This window comes from Embiotoca jacksoni, unplaced genomic scaffold (genome assembly GCF_022577435.1).
Source record: "Embiotoca jacksoni isolate LCO1_2020_lvr unplaced genomic scaffold, fEmbJac1.0.p SCAF_14, whole genome shotgun sequence".
Classification (NCBI taxonomy): Eukaryota; Metazoa; Chordata; class Actinopteri; family Embiotocidae; genus Embiotoca; species Embiotoca jacksoni.
The window spans coordinates 15,915,683-15,937,943 of NW_027185274.1; the positions used below are offsets into that span (position 1 = coordinate 15,915,683).

General features: G+C 40.3%; 4 protein-coding genes across 4 annotated transcripts; all 4 read left to right on the plus strand.

Moving 5' to 3' along the window:
• Window positions 1–573: 573 nt before the first annotated feature.
• Window positions 574–3,881, plus strand: LOC138197424 (extracellular calcium-sensing receptor-like). Its single transcript, XM_069148260.1, has 6 exons — window positions 574–779; window positions 896–1,181; window positions 1,331–2,155; window positions 2,251–2,481; window positions 2,712–2,835; window positions 2,968–3,881. Exons 1-6 carry the CDS (start codon window positions 574–576, stop codon window positions 3,879–3,881), a joined length of 2,586 nt encoding a protein of 861 aa, XP_069004361.1.
• A 2,266-nt stretch (window positions 3,882–6,147) lies between these two features.
• On the plus strand, window positions 6,148–9,696 carry LOC138197429 (extracellular calcium-sensing receptor-like). Its single transcript, XM_069148267.1, has 5 exons — window positions 6,148–6,420; window positions 6,543–7,337; window positions 7,481–7,708; window positions 7,892–8,015; window positions 8,750–9,696. Exons 1-5 carry the CDS (start codon window positions 6,163–6,165, stop codon window positions 9,649–9,651), a joined length of 2,307 nt encoding a protein of 768 aa, XP_069004368.1. The 5' UTR covers window positions 6,148–6,162; the 3' UTR covers window positions 9,652–9,696.
• A 2,584-nt stretch (window positions 9,697–12,280) lies between these two features.
• Window positions 12,281–15,832, plus strand: LOC138197428 (extracellular calcium-sensing receptor-like). The gene is made up of 5 exons (XM_069148266.1): window positions 12,281–12,553; window positions 12,676–13,470; window positions 13,614–13,841; window positions 14,028–14,151; window positions 14,886–15,832. The coding sequence occupies exons 1-5, from the start codon at window positions 12,296–12,298 to the stop codon at window positions 15,785–15,787; spliced, it is 2,307 nt and encodes a 768-aa protein (XP_069004367.1). The 5' UTR covers window positions 12,281–12,295; the 3' UTR covers window positions 15,788–15,832.
• Window positions 15,833–18,143: 2,311 nt separating this feature from the next.
• On the plus strand, window positions 18,144–21,946 carry LOC138197427 (extracellular calcium-sensing receptor-like). Its single transcript, XM_069148265.1, has 6 exons — window positions 18,144–18,213; window positions 18,382–18,673; window positions 18,796–19,590; window positions 19,734–19,961; window positions 20,142–20,265; window positions 21,000–21,946. Exons 2-6 carry the CDS (start codon window positions 18,416–18,418, stop codon window positions 21,899–21,901), a joined length of 2,307 nt encoding a protein of 768 aa, XP_069004366.1. The 5' UTR covers window positions 18,144–18,213; window positions 18,382–18,415; the 3' UTR covers window positions 21,902–21,946.
• Window positions 21,947–22,261: the final 315 nt, after the last annotated feature.

The following is a 22,261-nucleotide window of genomic DNA, read 5'->3' on the forward strand; positions in this document are numbered from 1 at the left end:
TTTGGCCTCTTTACATTAAGTAAAATTGAATTGTTGTTCACATGTATTTATTTGCTAAAGGAAACAAAGCTCCTCCTAATTGCACTCAGGGATTGGCCATATAAGCTTTTCTTTCCTAAAGCAGTTTTGCAAAGGTTATGAGCAATATAATCTTTTGTGATTTCATTTTATTTATTATTATTATTTTATTTTATTTTATTTTAGTAAAGACTAAAATAAATAACTGAACAAATACGAATTATATTGCTGTAGTTTTATAATTCATTACATTTGATTAAATGCATGCAATCAAACATCTCTCTCTTTGAAATATGTTTTATACTTGGAAATCCACAAACACATGTCCAGATTGTTGGAATCATTATTGCCTGGAAATGTTTATGGTAAACACAAATGTAGCAGGCACTCTAATAGGTCCATCCATCTGTCAATCACACCACAAGCCATATCATTGGTGGAGACAAACAGAGTATTCACAAACATTGCCCCTAAGCCCCTGTGGCTTTGTGATAGAAAACTTGTATAAAATGTGCATCTTTGGGACTCGGCTGGCAAATATTCACTAGAGCAACTATGCTGCTGATAGCCGACCTGCTACTTCTGTCACTTCTCTGTGTGAGAGGAGGAAAGCCTGTGTGTCAAACATACGGGACAAAAGAACTGTCTCAGTTTTCTAAGGAGGGAGATATCAACATTGGAGGCATTTTCTCCTTCCATCAGAACCCAGTCACTGTCAATCCAGCTCCGGAGGTCAACCCAGGAGCAATCCAGTGTGAAGGGTAAGAGAGGGATGAACAAAACCTAACGTAAATGTAAAATGTATTGCAAGTCTGTATTGTTTAATCACATTTGAAGTGTAACAAATTGTACAAGTTGGTCCCTCTCCTTTGTTCAGAATGGACCCAGGAGAGCTCCAGTATGCGTACACGATGATGTTTGCCTTAGAGGAGATTAATAACAGCTCCGAGCTGCTTCCAGGAGTGACACTGGGTTATAGGATCTTCGACTCCTGTCCCAGCATCCCTCTGTCCATCAGGGCATCACTAAACCTGATGAATCGGTACGAGACTGGGGAAGGCAGCTGTAACAAACTCTCCAATGTGCACGCTGTTATAGGGGAAACAACATCCACCTCTACAATAGGAATTGCGCGCACCATGGGACCTTTCCATATACCTGTGGTGAGTGTTGGGGGCATGCGTGCGCTCTGCACAAATTAACTGTCAAGAAAAACTGTGCTGTTGAATGACAAGTATTACAATATGTGAAAATGTCAATGTTCTCAATACCAAATGTGTTATTCAGAAATGTTATTTTTCTTGTCTTCCAGATCAGTCATTCAGCCACATGTGCATGTCTTAGCAACAGAAGAGACTATCCCTCTTTCTTCAGAACCATACCCAGCGACATTTACCAGAGCAGGGCGCTAGCAAAGCTTGTGAAACACTTTGGCTGGACCTGGGTGGGGGCTATCAGAACTAATAGTGACTATGGGAATGGTGGCATGGCCACTTTCTTGGAAGCAGCAGAAAGGGAAGGTGTGTGTGTCGAGTACTCCGTGGCCATTTACCGAACTGATCCCAGGAAGTGGTTCTTGGAGGTGGTGGACATTATAAAGAAATCCACCTCCAAGGTGATAGTGGCCTTTGCTGATGGCACAGACCTCGACATACTTATTAAGGAGCTTCATGCTCAGAATGTGACAGGCCTGCAGTGGGTCGGAAGCGAGGGCTGGATCACATATCGTTATATTGCCTCTGCAGTAAACTACGCTGTGGTCCAGGGGGCGGTGGGCTTCGCAGCACTGAATGCTCACATCCCTGGACTGCAGGAGTTCTTGTCTAGCAGCAGGCCGTCCACCACACCGGGGAATCAGGGACTTGTGGAGTTGTGGGAGACGGTGTTCAGCTGCACTCTGACTCTCCAGTCAGAGACGCACAACCAGGATCCTGTTGCAGCCTGCGATGAGAAAGAGTCTCTCTGGGGCAAAAAGACGCGCTTCACAGACGTTTCAGATGCCAGTCTGCTGAATAATGTTTACAAGGCCACGTACGCTGTCGCTCATGCTCTGCACATCTTATTTCATTGCAAAGATGGACGCGGGCCTTTTGAGAACAACACTTGTGCAGATACGGAACATGTCCAACCGTGGCAGGTGAACATAATAAATTTTTTTTTTTTTTTTTTTAAATCCAGTGCTATATGCTAATAATTATGTAACGCAATAACAACATCACTGTTTCCCTGCAGGTCCTGCATTACCTAACCCAGGTCAATTTCACCACCAAGATTGGTGAAAATGTGTTCTTTGATGAGTACGGTGATCCTGTGGCACGTTATGCACTGGTTAACTGGCAGATGGATGATACAGGTTACATCCTCTTTAAAACCATCGGTTACTATGATGCTTCCCAGCCTGAGGGTCAGCAGTTTGAGATGAAAGCGGGTATCAGGGCCATCTGGGCAGGAGACAATCTGGAGGTGGGTTACTGCAGACTGCCTGTCGAAAGTAGTTGTTTTTTTTTAAGCTAATTACATTTTATTTGGGATTTCATGTACTTCTTTTCCATTCTGAACAATCTACAGTTCTCTAACACTTTTGATCACTACAAAAAATATTTTCATAAACATAAAGCTCTTTCCCGTATTAACCTGATTTTTTTTTTTTTTTTTTTTTTTTTTTTTTTTTTAATATTGTGACTGTGATGCAGGTGCCGAGGTCAGTTTGCAGTGAGAGCTGTTTGCCGGGGACCCGTCGGGCTTTTGTTAAAGGAAAGCCTATCTGCTGTTTTGATTGCATCACCTGTGCGGGCGGGGAGTTCAGCAACAGAACAAGTGAGACAGCTGGATTACTTGCCTTTACTCTCGTGCTAATTGTGTTTCTTTTGGGCAAAATCACTGCCAGCACTTTACTGGTCTACCTAAAGATGTGTGTGCTGTACAGCCTAAACATATTTATGCTTTCAGATGCAGTGAAATGTGACAAATGCCCTCCTGAGTACAAGTCCAATGAAGAGAGGAATAACTGTGACTTGAAAGCTATTGAATTTCTCACCTTCTCGGAATTAATGGGGATGCTGTTGGTCACCTTTTCTGTCTTTGGTGCATGTATGGCAATGACCATAGCACTGATATTTTTCCACTACAGGCAGACCCCTATAGTCAGAGCTAACAACTGTGAGCTGAGCTTCCTGCTGCTCTTCTCCTTGACTCTGTGCTTCCTGTGTTCTCTGACCTTCATCGGTCGGCCCTCTGAGTGGTCCTGCATGCTGCGACACACAGCGTTCGGCATCACCTTTGTCCTCTGTATCTCTTGTGTTCTGGGGAAAACTATAGTGGTTTTAATGGCCTTCAGGGCTTCACTTCCAGGTAGCAATGTCATGAAATGGTTCGGGCCTACGCAGCAGAGACTCAGCGTTCTGGCTTTCACTCTCATACAAGTCGTAATTTGCATACTATGGTTAACAATCAACCCTCCATTCCCCTATAAAAATATGAACCATTACAATGAGAAGATTATACTTGAGTGTGCTCTGGGCTCAACTGTAGGCTTCTGGGCTGTGTTAGGATACATAGGGCTCTTAGCTATGTTGTGTTTTGTACTCGCTTTTCTGGCCCGAAAGCTGCCTGATAATTTCAACGAAGCTAAATTCATCACCTTCAGCATGCTGATATTCTGTGCAGTCTGGATCACCTTTATCCCAGCGTATGTCAGCTCTCCTGGGAAGTTCACTGTAGCTGTGGAGATATTTGCTATTCTGGCTTCTAGTTATGGAATGCTATTTTGTATTTTTTTGCCCAAGTGCTACATCATTTTATTAAAACCAGAGAACAACACAAAGAAACATTTGATGGGTAAAGGGACCCTGAAAGCCCTTTAGGATATTTGTTAGAACACGACAGAATTTTTCTGTTTCTTTAATGTAGTTTAGATACTTAAAATATCATAATTTCTGATGAAATAGGAACTTTCAGGCAACACTTTAACTACAGTAAATTATTGATGGTAAAGGCTGGTTCTCTGGCCTGTACAAAAAAGCAATATACACCTATATTTAAAACCCTTCTTAAAATGTCTGTATATTAACAACTAAGATGACTTGAAAAATATTGTCATAAATTCAATATGTGATCACAAAGAAACAGCAATGTGCACCTGAGTTTTCTCACGTCATAAGCTCACATGTTTTTCTTTTTTTATAAATAGGATTAAATGAATACATTTTGGTATATATACGATGTTTATTCCTAGCATTTAAATAAAAGGATTACATAAAATGTCCAATCATCACACAAAAAACAAGTGAGGAAGGACAGCAGTCTTTCTCTACACATTTATCATATATATACGCAGGCGAGTCATGCAGTGAGTGCAGAATCATGAAGACTCACTCAAGCACTTTGACTACGGACTGGAATAGTAACATTTCTTATTTCAGTTGATGAATACTTCTTTTATTATTCACTGATTTGTTCAACGTGCCACAATAAAAATTAAAAATAAATTAGTTCCAACCAAGTCTTGTGACTGTTTATTAAAAGTTATTTCATGTCAAAGGCCAACATTTTACCAATGACAGCAAAGACGGCTTTATGATTTCAAACACTATAATTGGAGCAGATTCTGTTCAATGTACAGCGGCAGAATTCTAATTTGAGCCAGTGGATTAAATATGTTCTAATCAATATTACACATTAACAATGTTTGACGGCTCGTGATAAACCCATTAAAAAAAATGTTCACCCTAATCTGCAGTTTCCTTCAACTCTATAGCTCTCCATCATTTGCATCTTTAAAGATGCCGTCTAGTGAAAATCAAGTTTTTAACCTTGTTAACCTGTCGATGTGGTCAATTATAAGGCAGAAGACATCGTGAGGCACAAACATGTCATTGCCATGGCTGAGCATTTCCACTTTGGAACTGCAGTGACAGTCTGACAGTCCCAAAAACGCAGATTCAGACAACCAGGGTTTCACACGTCACATAAGGAGCCAGTCCCATCAAAAAGGAAAACAGATGCTTTACATTCATCAGGGTAAAACAAACATGTCTCTAAATGCTAACGTTGCTCTTTCCTCGACTGGATCTGCAAATCCGCCTCTCTATGTTAACTTAATCAAAATATCAACTTCATATGTGATACATTCACAGCTCATTGCAAAGTCCTCAGATTTAGAGAGACTACATTGTACTAATTATTGTAATGTGTGGTTTTTTTTTTGTGGGCCTGCCTTATGTGTACTTTTCTTGATTTTACACATAGTACCTACGAGGGTAAATCAATAAGTTTTGATACTACTGCCCATGCACGCACAATGTGATGTGCACGGCGCAAGAGAAAAATGTAACCCTAATAAGTAACTGGTGCAGATGTCGTTGCTTGATCATCATCAGTTCCTGAGTTACACATGTTTTTGTGAGTGTTTTGGGTGTGCCGGCGATTTTGATTTCCTGGACATGACCAGGGGGCGCACGTCAGATTTAGTATCAAACAAACTCATCAACGGAGACCCTCACAATGCTCAAGGAGGGCTGAGAACATGAAGCAATGAGCCCGTCACCACAACACTTCTCTTACTCCACCTTGTAGGTCCACAGAGATAAAACATCACTGAGCCACAATTATTTATTATGCTGCTCCATAGTGTATAAATACCCATGTAATTCTTTCATTTAGATGAAGGCAGATATGATGTCACCTGGTGGTTTAGCTCTTTCAGACAGCATGACGTCCACACACAGGTGGCCAGAACAGGGTTGGGCTCTTTTACAGCTGTTGTTGGTGGCGTCTCTGTCTCAGGCTGAGGAGCCGGTGTGCAGGCAGAGGGGCGATCCTGAGAATCCCCAGCTATTTAAGGATGGGGACATTGTATTGGGGGGGATCTTTTCTTTCCACAGCAGCTGGAAAGACAGACAGGATACCTACACGCACAAACCACTGGCACTGCAGTGCACCAGGTAAACTACCCCATTAGGTGGGAAAAGAAGATAAAACTGAGTAGAAATAAGAAATATTAACTGATGTGTTGCTATTGTTTCTTTTCAGGCACAAATGAGTTAAAATGACATATTTCTGTTTCATGGTAAATTGATTGTAATGTAATATTTAATACGGTCTGTATCAAGTTTGAATTTCAGGGGCTTCCAGTATGCCCAGGCTATGCTTTTTACCATTGAGGAAATAAATAACAGCACAGACCTACTGCCGGGCATCTCTCTGGGCTACAAGATCTATGACTCTTGTGGCTCAATTGCCAGAAGCGTACGAGTGGCACTAGCCTTGGCTAATGGGAATGAAATTGTGTCTGCACCCTCTGAGGCAACGTGTACCAGACAAGTGCATGCCATAATGGGAGAGACCTCTTCCTCTCCTTGCATGGCCATAGCTACGGTTATCGGACCGTTTCAGATGCCACTGGTGGGTAAGGATTAGTAAAAATGTAACTGTGTTCTGTAAAAACAGGATATTTTCCAGTATCTCACAGCAAATGTTTTATTTCATCCCTTAATCTCGGCTCATCGTTTCTTTTTTTCTTTTAGATCAGCCACTTTGCTACTTGTGCTTGTCTCAGTGACAAAACCAAGTACCCGTCCTTCCTCAGAACGATACCCAGTGATTATTACCAGAGCAGAGCCCTTGCCCAGTTGGTCAAGCACTTTGGCTGGACTTGGGTTGGAGCTATTAGAACCAATGATGATTATGGCAATAATGGCATGGTTACATTCACAGAAACTGCACAGCAGCTGGGCATCTGTCTGGAGTACTCTGTATCTTTCTTCAGAACAGATCCATCTGACAAAATCAAAAAGATAATTGATATTATCAAGGCTTCAACATCTAAGGTCATCGTAGCCTTTCTTTCCAATATGGACATGGATGTCCTAATACACAAGTTTTCCCACCACAACCTGACTGGTTACCAGTGGGTAGGCAGTGAGTCCTGGATCTTTGACTCTCATACTGCAGCAATGGACAGGCATCATATCCTGGACGGAGCCATAGGCCTCTCTATTCCCAAAGCACATGTCAGCGGCCTGAGAGCGTTCATGATAAACGTAAAGCCGCTCAATTCATCTAATAATGAAATGTTTACAGAGTTCTGGGAGACTTTATTCAACTGTAAGTTCAAGCAATCAAAGTCACCAGCAGAAAAGCAGACAGACTGTACTGGACATGAAGATCTGACTGGAGTGCAAAACAGGTTCACTGATATGTCCCTCATGCCTATCTTTAACAATGTCTATAAAGGAGTGTATGCAGTGGCCCACGCACTTCACAGCATTCTCAGCTGTAATAAAACATGTAACAACAGGGTGCAACTTGATCCATTCACGGTGAGCTTAACATCACAGACTTAAATTACAGCATTTACACTAAATCCTATTTAAGGAAAATTGTTAGAATTGTCTGTTTTTCAGGCAACAGGGCTTCAATATGTTTGTCAGGTAACTAACTCAAATTACACACACTGCCACAGATTTTGCAGCACATCAAAAGTGTTCACTTCCAAACAAAGGAAGGAGATGAGGTCTACTTTAATGAGAACGGAGATCCAGCAGCAAAGTATGAAATTATAAACTGGCAGCCAGGAACAAACGACCTTGTGGACTTTGTCACAGTTGGTCTCTATGATGCATCGTTACCTGCAGACATACAGCTGAATCTGCAAAATAAGTCTTTAATTTGGGCCCAGAAATCACAGCAGGTAACACCAACGTGATTCTTAATAACTGTACATTGAAAAGTTATTACAGAAATGTTATTCTCTATCCTATTGTTTGCTTTCAATTTGTATAAGAAAGTTAATAATACATGCTTATAAAGATATGGACTTCTATGGACTTTTCACATTGTGTTTTTGTTGTTGTTGTTGTTGTTGTTGATGTAGGTGCCCGTGTCAGTTTGCAGCGAGAAGTGTCCCCCAGGAACACGCAAGGTTCTCCAGAAAGGAAAGCCTGTCTGCTGCTATGACTGTATACTATGTGCTGAGGGAGAAATAAGCAACACTACAGGTCCAGTAATGTTTCATTTAAGATGTTGAGCTAAAATGTATCACAAAACACAGGTAGTCAGGCCAATTGTAAGAAATGGCATATTTTTGTATTTTAGTTTCCAAAGTATGCATTAACCCCCTTTGAGCATCATGTAATATGAACGTGTATTATTTTTTCTAGAATTATATCAAAGTCTCACAACCTAATTAAACTAAGCACACTAAACTAATTGAAAATCTCCATCTTTAAAAATGATTGAATCTGAGCTGTCTAAATGATAATTGTTTTTGTTGAAAAATGTAAACGTGCCAGGGCCGATCAGTGCAGTTTGTGTTGTTTTAAGCTTCAGATGAATTGAGGGTGAACAAAATTTAATTTGTAGTCCTCAAAGCATTAATCTCTAGTGTATAAGGTTGCTCTAGCAACCTGAGGTATGTCAAAAACATAGGATTGTAGTTTGACCTCTTCGTAGTATTGCTGCCCCGCTGTCAAAAAACCTGGAAACACACAAAACGACACAGAGCTGGTAGTATTTGGCCTCCCGTCACAGTAACATAATGGCGCTGCAGTCAGGTCACAAGTTTAGTGAAGAGCAAGATTTTCTCTGCGGGATTTGGAGCCCTTCAGATAAAATCACACCTGAGGCCACTGGTATTGAGGAACCAGTTTGTGTTCCATTCATAAATAGACTGGGCTATTTTGAAATGAGAGAATTGTCCTCAGCAAGTCTAACATCTCCTTCCATTTTGCAGATTCTATCACCTGTGTGAGATGCCTTCCTGAATTCTGGTCCAATAAGAGGAGAGATGCCTGTATAAAGAAGGAGGCCGTGTTTCTGTCATATGAAGAAATTATGGGAGCCCTGCTCACTGCAGCATCTCTATTTGGAACATGCATGACTGTGGTTGTGGCATTCATTTTCTTCAGATACAGGAAGACTCCTATAGTCAGAGCCAACAACTGTGAGCTGAGCTTCCTGCTGCTCTTCTCCTTGACTCTGTGCTTCCTGTGTTCTCTGACCTTCATCGGTCGGCCCTCTGAGTGGTCCTGCATGCTGCGACACACAGCGTTCGGCATCACCTTTGTCCTCTGTCTCTCTTGTGTTCTGGGGAAAACTATAGTGGTTTTAATGGCCTTCAGGGCTTCACTTCCAGTTGGTAATGTCATGAAATGGTTCGGGCCTACGCAGCAGAGACTCAGCGTTCTGGCTTTCACTCTTACTCAAGTCGTCATCTGTATCCTCTGGTTATCAATTTCTCCTCCGTTTCCATTTAAGAACTTCAAGGAATTCAAGGACAAAATCATCTTCGAGTGTGCTCTGGGCTCAGCGGCGGGCTTTTGGGCTGTGCTTGGGTACATCGGACTTCTGGCATTGTTATGTTTTATTTTAGCTTTTCTGGCCCGAAAGCTGCCTGATAATTTCAACGAAGCTAAATTCATCACCTTCAGCATGCTGATATTCTGTGCAGTGTGGATCACTTTTATCCCAGCGTATGTCAGCTCTCCTGGAAAGTTCAGTGTGGCTGTGGAAATATTTGCTATTCTTGCCTCCACTTTTGGACTACTGATTTGCATTTTCATCCCTAAATGCTATATCATCTTAATGAAACCAGAGAAGAATACAAAAAAGAACATGATGGGGAAGGGGCACTAAAATCATTCTAAGTACTGTTAGCGTTAGGGTATTTCAAATGCTATTTTTATTTTTATATCAACAATTACAAACCAGACATTCAAGTAAACACCTATGTTTATTTTATTCCAGACCTGTGTTGTGTTCCATTTTGACAGCATTTAATACAATAGTCTGCAATTTGCAATCATATGATTTAATATATATTTTTACTATGACTACAAATAAATGCATGAGCCTAAAACTCAATTCTGTACTGATTTTACAGTTAATAGAGTTCGTACAATTGCAATCAAAGAATAAACTATGCATTATCATAGACAAAAACATCGTTACATGTTTGATTTGATTTGATGGGTATGAGATCAATCATGACAACTTCCTTCCCATTGATGAAGGTGTATAAAGCCCTAATATACGTTATAGAGTTGTTTGGGCCAGCCATCAGAGCAGAGCAGAGCTAAGCCCTTATCAAGGTGGCTCGACTTGGTTTTTTGGTTCTGTGCCAAGTGCAAGCCTCAGCACAACCACCTGAACACCTCATCACCTGAACACCTCACCACCTGAACACCTCACCACCTGAACACCTCACCACCTGAACACCTGAACACCTCACCTCTACCACCACCTTTTTGTTTTTTGTAAATCCACCCAGAGAAGGATTATGAAACTCACACATTTCAATCAATTCCATTGGCAAAAACAAAATAAAAATGCAACCAGCAAATTGTTAGGCCTATACATTTTTAAAAGTCCGTATGTCGTTATTCAGGTTGGTCTGGATTTGGACCATTAAAGAAAATACTATACCGTTTTCATTCTATCTGTATCTACAGTAAACACCAGTATATGCTGCAAATATTCTCAAATACAGATAGTAAATCAGGTTCAGTTGCCTTCAGTCATGATAAATTTGGCAGTAAACTATAGGTTTAGCTAGCCCACCTTACACATAGCATGAACACCACTAAGCAGCCAATACTGTGGTTTATATTGTTTTTACTCTTCAGCGATTCATAATCTAATTAAATATATTATATGTTCCGCATATACACACTGCCCTTAGACACTAATAGCATGTTTGGCACCATGAATTTCTTTAAAGTTGGTTTTAAGTACAAATTACAATTTTAGATTATTGTGAAATATATAAAATTACGAGATGATCACAAAAATTTTTTGCGCACGTACATTTTTAAGTGTTCACAAGGATTTCTGATCCAATGTTTTAAGTGCCTCATGAGAAAAAGAGGTCGTAAAAATATATAATTTGACTTGATTAAAAATAGTTATTTCTGTTGTATCTCTGCAGGGTTACCTAAATCTTGATATAATGATTGTTTAAGTGAATTAATTATAGTATCTGAGGTTGCCATTTATTTATTTATTTTTCTAGTTTATGATCTACCCTTAAACAAATGCGAGCTACCTCGTGTTAGCAAAGGTTTCAGTAACTTTCATGTGAAAAAGAAATAACTTTTTCAAGGTGGATACCCAGGATTAGCGTCACTAATTCAGTATCCAACCAAATGTAAAACATGGTCACAGTCTCCGTTTCTGTCCGTCTGTTGCGTTCACAAGAATGGGAGGTCACAGCGACCTTGAACTTTGACCAACAAAAACATATCAGTTCATCCTTGAGTCCATTCCCTCTGCATGTTCCTGAGATATTGTGTTCAAGAGCATTTGATATGTTGTCCTTGATCTATTTTCAATTAAATATGGGTTTAGATTATTTGAAAATCATTATATTTACATTTTAAACTGCCCCGACATTTTTTGGTAACAGGGCTGTAGTTTCCAGGAAGTATTTATTCTTAAAATGCCCATCCCTCATTTTTACACTGAATCAATTGTACGGTTTCCACATATTTCGGTGAGCCAGCCTCAAGTGTAATTTTCTTCACTTAACATACACTACCTTCATCCTGCGTTGTTTTTCATTGATTAGCACTTTTCATTTGTATACATTTCTCCTTTGACATGTAAAAGGTTCTCAAAAGGACAAATATTTGAAAGAAGTGAATATTTCAGTCAGACAACACATTCTCCAGGGATTTCGAACAAGTTACATCCAAAACTCCTTTTCTATTTGGGTATGTCCCTCCTCATTCTCCAGGTCCACAGAGATAAAACATCACCGTTCTATTATTTCTTATGCTGCTCTAAAATGTATAAATACCAGTGCTAATCCGTCATTACGCATTAAGGTATTGGAGCTCTTTCAGACAGCATGACGTCCACACACAGGTGGCCAGAACAGGGTTGGGCTCTTTTACAGCTGTTGTTGGTGTCTCTGTCTCAGGCTGAGGAGCCGGTGTGCAGGCAGAGGGGCGATCCTGAGAATCCCCAGCTATCTAAGGATGGGGACATTGTATTGGGGGGGATCTTTTCTTTCCACAGCAGCTGGAAATACCGACAGGATACCTACGCGCACAAACCATTGGCACTGCAGTGCACCAGGTAAACTACCCCATTAGGTGGGAAAAGAAGATCAAACTGAGTAGAAATAAGAAATGTCACCTGTTGTGTTGCTATTGATTCTTTTCAGGCACAAATAAGTTAAAATGCCATATTTCTGTTTCATGGTAAATTGATTGTAATGTCACATTTAATACGATCTGTATCAAGTTTGAATTTCAGAGGCTTCCAGTATGCCCAGGCTATGCTTTTTGCCATTGAGGAAATAAATAACAGCACAGACCTACTGCCGGGCATCTCTCTGGGCTACAAGATCTATGACTCTTGTGGCTCTATTGCCAGAAGCGTACGAGTGGCACTGGCCTTGGCTAATGGGAATGAAATTGTGTCTGCACCCTCTGAGGCAACGTGTACCAGACAAGTGCATGCCATAATAGGAGTGACCTCTTCCTCTCCTTGCATGGCCATAGCTACGGTTATCGGACCGTTTCAGATGCCACTGGTGGGTAAGGATTAGTAAAAATGTAACTGTGTTCTTTAAAAACAGAATCTATTCAAGGATCTCACAGCAAATGTTTTATTTCATCCCTTAATCTCGGCTCATCGTTTCTTTTTTTCTTTTAGATCAGCCACTTTGCTACTTGTGCTTGTCTCAGTGACAAAACCAAGTACCCGTCCTTCCTCAGAACGATACCCAGTGATTATTACCAGAGCAGAGCCCTGGCCCAGTTGGTCAAGCACTTTGGCTGGACTTGGGTTGGCGCTATTAGAACCAATGATGATTATGGCAATAATGGCATGGTTACATTCACAGAAACTGCAGAGCAGCTGGGCATCTGTCTGGAGTATTCTGTATCTTTCTTCAGAACAGATCCATCTGACAAAATCAAAAAGATAATTGATATTATCAAGGCTTCAACATCTAAGGTCATTGTAGCCTTTCTTTCCCATATGGACATGGATGTCCTAATACACGAGTTTTCCCACCACAACCTGACTGGTTACCAGTGGGTAGGCAGTGAGTCCTGGATCTTTGACTCTCATACTGCAGCAATGGACAGGCATCACATCCTGGACGGAGCCATAGGCCTCTCTATTCCCAAAGCACATGTCAGCGGCCTGAGAGCGTTCATGATGAACGTAAAGCCGCTCAATTCATCTAATAATGAAATGTTTACAGTGTTCTGGGAGACTTTATTCAACTGTAAGTTCAAGCAGTCAATGTCGCCAGCAGAAAAGCAGACAGACTGTACTGGACATGAAGATCTGACTGGAGTGCAAAACAGCTTCACTGATATGTCCCTCATGCCTATCTTTAACAATGTCTATAAAGGAGTGTATGCAGTGGCCCACGCACTTCACAGCATTCTCAGCTGTAATAAAACATGTAACAACAGGGTGCAGCTTGATCCATTCACGGTGAGCTTAACATCACAGACTTAAATTACAGCATTTACAATAAGTCCTACTTTAGGAAATTTGTTAGAATTGTCTGTTTTTCAGTCAACAGGGCTTCAATATGTTTGTCAGGTAACTAACTCAAATTACACACACTGCCACAGATTTTGCAGCACATCAAAAGTGTTCACTTCCAAACAAAGGAAGGAGATGAGGTCTACTTTAATGAGAACGGAGATCCAGCAGCAAAGTATGAAATTATAAACTGGCAGCCAAGAACAAACGAACTTGTGGACTTTGTCACAGTTGGTCTCTATGATGCATCGTTACCTGCAGACAAACAGCTGAATCTGCAAAATAAGTCTTTAATTTGGGCCCAGAAATCACAGCAGGTAACACCAACGTGATTCTTAATAACTGTACATTGAAAAGTTATTACAGAAATGTTATTCTCTATCCTATTGTTTGCTTTCAATTTGTATAAGAAAGTTAATAATACATGCTTATAAAGATATGGACTTCTATGGACTTTTCACATTGTGTTTTTGTTGTTGTTGTTGTTGTTGTTGTTGATGTAGGTGCCTGTGTCAGTTTGCAGCGAGAAGTGTCCCCCAGGAACACGCAAGGTTCTCCAGAAAGGAAAGCCTGTCTGCTGCTATGACTGTATACCATGTGCTGAGGGAGAAATAAGCAACACTACAGGTCCAGTAATGTTTCATTTAAGATGTTGAGCTTAAATGTATCACAAAACACAGGTAGTCAGGCCAATTGTAAGAAATGGCATATTTTTGTATTTTAGTTTCCAAAGTATGCATTAACCCCCTTTGAGTATCATGTAATATGAACGTGTATTATTTTTTCTAGAATTATATCAAAGTCTCACAACCTAATTAAACTAAGCACACTAAACTAATTGAAAATCTCCATCTTTAAAAATGATTGAATCTGAGCTGTCTAAATGATAATTGTTTTTGTTGAAAAATGTAAACGTGCCAGGGCCAATCAGTGCAGTTTGTGTTGTTTTAAGCTTCAGATGAATTGAGGGTGAACAAGATTGAATTTGTGGTCCTCAAAGCATTAATCTCTAGCTTATAAGGTTGCTATAGCAACCTGAGGTATGTCAAAAACATAGGATTGTAGTTTGACCTCTTGGTAGTATTGCTGCCCCGCTGTCAAAAAACCTGGAAACACACAAAACGACACAGAGCTGGTAGTATTTGGCCTCCCGTCACAGTAACATAATGGCGCTGCAGTCAGGTCACAAGTTTAGTGAAGAGCAGGATTTTCTTTGCAGGGTTTGGAGCCCTTCAGATAAAATCACACCTGAGGCCACTGGTATTGAGGAACCAGTTTGTGTTCCATTCATAAATAGACTGGGCTATTTTGAAATGAGAGAAATGTCCTCAGCAAGTCTAACATCTCCTTCCATTTTGCAGATTCTATCACCTGTGTGAGATGCCTTCCTGAATTCTGGTCCAATAAGAGGAGAGATGCCTGTATAAAGAAGGAGGCCGTGTTTCTGTCATATGAAGAAATTATGGGAGCCCTGCTCACTGCAGCATCTCTATTTGGAACATGCATGACTGTGGTTGTGGCATTCATTTTCTTCAGATACAGGAAGACTCCTATAGTCAGAGCCAACAACTGTGAGCTGAGCTTCCTGCTGCTCTTCTCCTTGACTCTGTGCTTCCTGTGTTCTCTGACCTTCATCGGTCGGCCCTCTGAGTGGTCCTGCATGCTGCGACACACAGCGTTCGGCATCACCTTTGTCCTCTGTCTCTCTTGTGTTCTGGGGAAAACTATAGTGGTTTTAATGGCCTTCAGGGCTTCACTTCCAGGTGGTAATGTCATGAAATGGTTCGGGCCTACGCAGCAGAGACTCAGCGTTCTGGCTTTCACTCTTACTCAAGTCGTCATCTGTATCCTCTGGTTATCAATTTCTCCTCCGTTTCCATTTAAGAACTTCAAGGAATTCAAGGACAAAATCATCTTCGAGTGTGCTCTGGGCTCAGCGGCGGGCTTTTGGGCTGTGCTTGGGTACATCGGACTTCTGGCATTGTTATGTTTTATTTTAGCTTTTCTGGCCCGAAAGCTGCCTGATAATTTCAATGAAGCTAAATTCATCACCTTCAGCATGCTGATATTCTGTGCAGTGTGGATCACTTTTATCCCAGCGTATGTCAGCTCTCCTGGAAAGTTCAGTGTGGCTGTGGAAATATTTGCTATTCTTGCCTCCACTTTTGGACTACTGATTTGCATTTTCATCCCTAAATGCTATATCATCTTAATGAAACCAGAGAAGAATACAAAAAAGAACATGATGGGGAAGGGGCACTAAAATCATTCTAAGTACTGTTAGCGTTAGGGTATTTCAAATGCTATTTTTATTTTTATATCAACAATTACAAACCAGACATTCAAGTAAACACCTATGTTTATTTTATTCCAGACCTGTGTTGTGTTCCATTTTGACAGCATTTAATACAATAGTCTGCAATTTGCAATCATATGATTTAATATATATTTTTACTATGACTACAAATAAATGCATGAGCCTAAAACTCAATTCTGTACTGATTTTACAGTTAATAGAGTTCGTACAATTGCAATCAAAGAATAAACTATGCATTATCATAGACAAAAACATCGTTACATGTTTGATTTGATTTGATGGGTATGAGATCAATCATGACAACTTCCTTCCCATTGATGAAGGTGTATAAAGCCCTAATATACGTTATAGAGTTGTTTGGGCCAGCCATCAGAGCAGAGCAGAGCTAAGCCCTTATCAAGGTGGCTCGACTTGGTTTTTTGGTTCTGTGCCAAGTGCAAGCCTCAGCACAACCACCTGAACACCTCATCACCTGAACACCTCACCACCTGAACACCTCACCACCTGAACACCTGAACACCTCACCTCTACCACCACCTTTTTGTTTTTTGTAAATCCACCCAGAGAAGGATTATGAAACTCACACATTTCAATCAATTCCATTGGCAAAAACAAAATAAAAATGCAACCAGCAAATTGTTAGGCCTATACATTTTTAAAAGTCCGTATGTCGTTATTCAGGTTGGTCTGGATTTGGACCATTAAAGAAAATACTATACCGTTTTCATTCTATCTGTATCTACAGTAAACACCAGTATATGCTGCAAATATTCTCAAATACAGATAGTAAATCAGGTTCAGTTGCCTTCAGTCATGATAAATTTGGCAGTAAACTATAGGTTTAGCTAGCCCACCTTACACATAGCATGAACACCACTAAGCAGCCAATACTGTGGTTTATATTGTTTTTACTCTTCAGCGATTCATAATCTAATTAAATATATTATATGTTCCGCATATACACACTGCCCTTAGACACTAATAGCATGTTTGGCACCATGAATTTCTTTAAAGTTGGTTTTAAGTACAAATTACAATTTTAGATTATTGTGAAATATATAAAATTACGAGATGATCACAAAAATTTTTTGCGCACGTACATTTTTAAGTGTTCACAAGGATTTCTGATCCAATGTTTTAAGTGCCTCATGAGAAAAAGAGGTCGTAAAAATATATAATTTGACTTGATTAAAAATAGTTATTTCTGTTGTATCTCTGCAGGGTTACCTAAATCTTGATATAATGATTGTTTAAGTGAATTAATTATAGTATCTGAGGTTGCCATTTATTTATTTATTTTTCTAGTTTATGATCTACCCTTAAACAAATGCGAGCTACCTCGTGTTAGCAAAGGTTTCAGTAACTTTCATGTGAAAAAGAAATAACTTTTTCAAGGTGGATACCCAGGATTAGCGTCACTAATTCAGTATCCAACCAAATGTAAAACATGGTCACAGTCTCCGTTTCTGTCCGTCTGTTGCGTTCACAAGAATGGGAGGTCACAGCGACCTTGAACTTTGACCAACAAAAACATATCAGTTCATCCTTGAGTCCATTCCCTCTGCATGTTCCTGAGATATTGTGTTCAAGAGCATTTGATATGTTGTCCTTGATCTATTTTCAATTAAATATGGGTTTAGATTATTTGAAAATCATTATATTTACATTTTAAACTGCCCCGACATTTTTTGGTAACAGGGCTGTAGTTTCCAGGAAGTATTTATTCTTAAAATGCCCATCCCTCATTTTTACACTGAATCAATTGTACGGTTTCCACATATTTCGGTGAGCCAGCCTCAAGTGTAATTTTCTTCACTTAACATACACTACCTTCATCCTGCGTTGTTTTTCATTGATTAGCACTTTTCATTTGTATACATTTCTCCTTTGACATGTAAAAGGTTCTCAAAAGGACAAATATTTGAAAGAAGTGAATATTTCAGTCAGACAACACATTCTCCAGGGATTTCGAACAAGTTACATCCAAAACTCCTTTTCTATTTGGGTATGTCCCTCCTCATTCTCCAGGTCCACAGAGATAAAACATCACCGTTCTATTATTTCTTATGCTGCTCTAAAATGTATAAATACCAGTGCTAATCCGTCATTACACATTAAGGTATTGGAGCTCTTTCAGACAGCATGACGTCCACACACAGGTGGCCAGAACAGGGTTGGGCTCTTTTACAGCTGTTGTTGGTGTCTCTGTCTCAGGCTGAGGAGCCGGTGTGCAGGCAGAGGGGCGATCCTGAGAATCCCCAGCTATCTAAGGATGGGGACATTGTATTGGGGGGGATCTTTTCTTTCCACAGCAGCTGGAAAGACCGACAGGATACCTACACGCACAAACCATTGGCACTGCAGTGCACCAGGTAAACTACCCCATTAGGTGGGAAAAGAAGATCAAACTGAGTAGAAATAAGAAATGTCACCTGTTGTGTTGCTATTGATTCTTTTCAGGAACAAATAAGTTAAAATGCCATATTTCTGTTTCATGGTAAATTGATTGTAATGTAACATTTAATACGATCTGTATCAAGTTTGAATTTCAGAGGCTTCCAGTATGCCCAGGCTATGCTTTTTGCCATTGAGGAAATAAATAACAGCACAGACCTACTGCCGGGCATCTCTCTGGGCTACAAGATCTATGACTCTTGTGGCTCTATTGCCAGAAGCGTACGAGTGGCACTGGCCTTGGCTAATGGGAATGAAATTGTGTCTGCACCCTCTGAGGCAACGTGTACCAGACAAGTGCATGCCATAATAGGAGTGACCTCTTCCTCTCCTTGCATGGCCATAGCTACGGTTATCGGACCGTTTCAGATGCCACTGGTGGGTAAGGATTAGTAAAAATGTAACTGTGTTCTTTAAAAACAGAATCTATTCAAGGATCTCACAGCAAATGTTTTATTTCATCCCTTAATCTCGGCTCATCGTTTCTTTTTTTCTTTTAGATCAGCCACTTTGCTACTTGTGCTTGTCTCAGTGACAAAACCAAGTACCCGTCCTTCCTCAGAACGATACCCAGTGATTATTACCAGAGCAGAGCCCTGGCCCAGTTGGTCAAGCACTTTGGCTGGACTTGGGTTGGCGCTATTAGAACCAATGATGATTATGGCAATAATGGCATGGTTACATTCACAGAAACTGCAGAGCAGCTGGGCATCTGTCTGGAGTATTCTGTATCTTTCTTCAGAACAGATCCATCTGACAAAATCAAAAAGATAATTGATATTATCAAGGCTTCAACATCTAAGGTCATTGTAGCCTTTCTTTCCCATATGGACATGGATGTCCTAATACACGAGTTTTCCCACCACAACCTGACTGGTTACCAGTGGGTAGGCAGTGAGTCCTGGATCTTTGACTCTCATACTGCAGCAATGGACAGGCATCACATCCTGGACGGAGCCATAGGCCTCTCTATTCCCAAAGCACATGTCAGCGGCCTGAGAGCGTTCATGATGAACGTAAAGCCGCTCAATTCATCTAATAATGAAATGTTTACAGTGTTCTGGGAGACTTTATTCAACTGTAAGTTCAAGCAGTCAATGTCGCCAGCAGAAAAGCAGACAGACTGTACTGGACATGAAGATCTGACTGGAGTGCAAAACAGCTTCACTGATATGTCCCTCATGCCTATCTTTAACAATGTCTATAAAGGAGTGTATGCAGTGGCCCACGCACTTCACAGCATTCTCAGCTGTAATAAAACATGTAACAACAGGGTGCAGCTTGATCCATTCACGGTGAGCTTAACATCACAGACTTAAATTACAGCATTTACAATAAGTCCTACTTTAGGAAATTTGTTAGAATTGTCTGTTTTTCAGTCAACAGGGCTTCAATATGTTTGTCAGGTAACTAACTCAAATTACACACACTGCCACAGATTTTGCAGCACATCAAAAGTGTTCACTTCCAAACAAAGGAAGGAGATGAGGTCTACTTTAATGAGAACGGAGATCCAGCAGCAAAGTATGAAATTATAAACTGGCAGCCAAGAACAAACGAACTTGTGGACTTTGTCACAGTTGGTCTCCATGATGCATCGTTACCTGCAGACAAACAGCTGAATCTGCAAAATAAGTCTTTAATTTGGGCCCAGAAATCACAGCAGGTAACACCAACGTGATTCTTAATAACTGTACATTGAAAAGTTATTACAGAAATGTTGTTCTCTATCCTATTGTTTGTTTTCAATTTGTATAAGAAAGTTAATAATAGATGCTAGTAAAGATATGGACTTCTATGGACTTTTCACATTGTGTTGTTGTTGTTGTTGTTGTTGATGATGTAGGTGCCTGTGTCAGTTTGCAGCGAGAAGTGTCCCCCAGGAACACGCAAGGTTCTCCAGAAAGGAAAGCCTGTCTGCTGCTATGACTGTATACCATGTGCTGAGGGAGAAATAAGCAACACTACAGGTCCAGTAATGTTTCATTTAAGATGTTGAGCTAAAATGTATCACAAAACACGGGTAGTCAGGCCAATTGTAAGAAATGGCATATTTTTGTATTTTAGTTTCCAAAGTATGCATTAACCCCCTTTGAGCATCATGTAATATGAATGTGTATTATTTTTTCTAGAATTATATCAAAGTCTCACAACCTAATTAAACTAAGCACACTAAACTAATTGAAAATCTCCATCTTTAAAAATGATTGAATCTGAGCTGTCTAAATGATAATTGTTTTTGTTGAAAAATGTAAACGTGCCAGGGCCAATCAGTGCAGTTTGTGTTGTTTTAAGCTTCAGATGAATTGAGGGTGAACAAGATTGAATTTGTGGTCCTCAAAGCATTAATCTCTAGCTTATAAGGTTGCTATAGCAACCTGAGGTATGTCAAAAACATAGGATTGTAGTTTGACCTCTTGGTGGTATTACTGCCCCACTGTCACAAAACCTGGAAACACACAAAACGACACAGAGCTGGTAGTATTTGGCCTCCCGTCACAGTAACATAATGGCGCTGCAGTCAGGTCACAAGTTTAGTGAAGAGCAAGATTTTCTCTGCGGGGTTTGGAGCCCTTCAGATAAAATCACACCTGAGGCCACTGGTATTGAGGAACCAGTTTGTGTTCCATTCATAAATAGACTGGGCTATTTTGAAATGAGAGAAATGTCCTCAGCAAGTCTAAGATCTCCTTCCATTTTGCAGATTCTATCACCTGTGTGAGATGCCTTCCTGAATTCTGGTCCAATAAGAGGAGAGATGCCTGTATAAAGAAGGAGGCCGTGTTTCTGTCATACGAAGAAATTATGGGAGCCCTGCTCACTGCAGCATCTCTATTTGGAACATGCATGACTGTGGTTGTGGCATTCATTTTCTTCAGATACAGGAAGACTCCTATAGTCAGAGCCAACAACTGTGAGCTGAGCTTCCTGCTGCTCTTCTCCTTGACTCTGTGCTTCCTGTGTTCTCTGACCTTCATCGGTCGGCCCTCTGAGTGGTCCTGCATGCTGCGACACACAGCGTTCGGCATCACCTTTGTCCTCTGTCTCTCTTGTGTTCTGGGGAAAACTATAGTGGTTTTAATGGCCTTCAGGGCTTCACTTCCAGGTAGTAATGTCATGAAATGGTTCGGGCCTACGCAGCAGAGACTCAGCGTTCTGGCTTTCACTCTTACTCAAGTCGTCATCTGTATCCTCTGGTTATCAATTTCTCCTCCGTTTCCATTTAAGAACTTCAAGGAATTCAAGGACAAAATCATCTTCGAGTGTGCTCTGGGCTCAGCGGCGGGCTTTTGGGCTGTGCTTGGGTACATCGGACTTCTGGCATTGTTATGTTTTATTTTAGCTTTTCTGGCCCGAAAGCTGCCTGATAATTTCAACGAAGCTAAATTCATCACCTTCAGCATGCTGATATTCTGTGCAGTGTGGATCACTTTTATCCCAGCGTATGTCAGCTCTCCTGGAAAGTTCAGTGTGGCTGTGGAAATATTTGCTATTCTTGCCTCCACTTTTGGACTACTGATTTGCATTTTCATCCCTAAATGCTATATCATCTTAATGAAACCAGAGAAGAATACAAAAAAGAACATGATGGGGAAGGGGCACTAAAATCATTCTAAGTACTGTTAGCGTTAGGGTATTTCAAATGCTATTTTTATTTTTATATCAACAATTACAAACCAGACATTCAAGTAAACACCTATGTTTATTTTATTCCAGACCTGTGTTGTGTTCCATTTTGACAGCATTTAATACAATAGTCTGCAATTTGCAATCATATGATTTAATATATATTTTTACTATGACTACAAATAAATGCATGAGCCTAAAACTCAATTCTGTACTGATTTTACAGTTAATAGAGTTCGTACAATTGCAATCAAAGAATAAACTATGCATTATCATAGACAAAAACATCGTTACATGTTTGATTTGATTTGATGGGTATGAGATCAATCATGACAACTT

What these genes read in the sequence shown, in the direction of transcription:
- LOC138197424 (XM_069148260.1), top strand. Translation starts at nt 574, where the DNA reads ATGCTGCTGATAGCCGACCTGCTACTTCTGTCACTTCTCTGTGTGAGA. An exon ending in GACCTTTCCATATACCTGTG is followed by an intron (nt 1,182 to 1,330) that starts GTGAGTGTTGGG and finishes CTTGTCTTCCAG; the next exon opens with ATCAGTCATTCAGCCACATG. An exon ending in GGGCAGGAGACAATCTGGAG is followed by an intron (nt 2,482 to 2,711) that starts GTGGGTTACTGC and finishes ACTGTGATGCAG; the next exon opens with GTGCCGAGGTCAGTTTGCAG.
- LOC138197429 (XM_069148267.1), top strand. Translation starts at nt 6,163, where the DNA reads ATGCTTTTTACCATTGAGGAAATAAATAACAGCACAGACCTACTGCCG. An exon ending in TGCAACTTGATCCATTCACG is followed by an intron (nt 7,338 to 7,480) that starts GTGAGCTTAACA and finishes ACACTGCCACAG; the next exon opens with ATTTTGCAGCACATCAAAAG. An exon ending in AGAAATAAGCAACACTACAG is followed by an intron (nt 8,016 to 8,749) that starts GTCCAGTAATGT and finishes TCCATTTTGCAG; the next exon opens with ATTCTATCACCTGTGTGAGA.
- LOC138197428 (XM_069148266.1), top strand. Translation starts at nt 12,296, where the DNA reads ATGCTTTTTGCCATTGAGGAAATAAATAACAGCACAGACCTACTGCCG. An exon ending in TGCAGCTTGATCCATTCACG is followed by an intron (nt 13,471 to 13,613) that starts GTGAGCTTAACA and finishes ACACTGCCACAG; the next exon opens with ATTTTGCAGCACATCAAAAG. An exon ending in GGGCCCAGAAATCACAGCAG is followed by an intron (nt 13,842 to 14,027) that starts GTAACACCAACG and finishes TTGTTGATGTAG; the next exon opens with GTGCCTGTGTCAGTTTGCAG.
- LOC138197427 (XM_069148265.1), top strand. Translation starts at nt 18,416, where the DNA reads ATGCTTTTTGCCATTGAGGAAATAAATAACAGCACAGACCTACTGCCG. An exon ending in GACCGTTTCAGATGCCACTG is followed by an intron (nt 18,674 to 18,795) that starts GTGGGTAAGGAT and finishes TTTTTCTTTTAG; the next exon opens with ATCAGCCACTTTGCTACTTG. An exon ending in AGAAATAAGCAACACTACAG is followed by an intron (nt 20,266 to 20,999) that starts GTCCAGTAATGT and finishes TCCATTTTGCAG; the next exon opens with ATTCTATCACCTGTGTGAGA.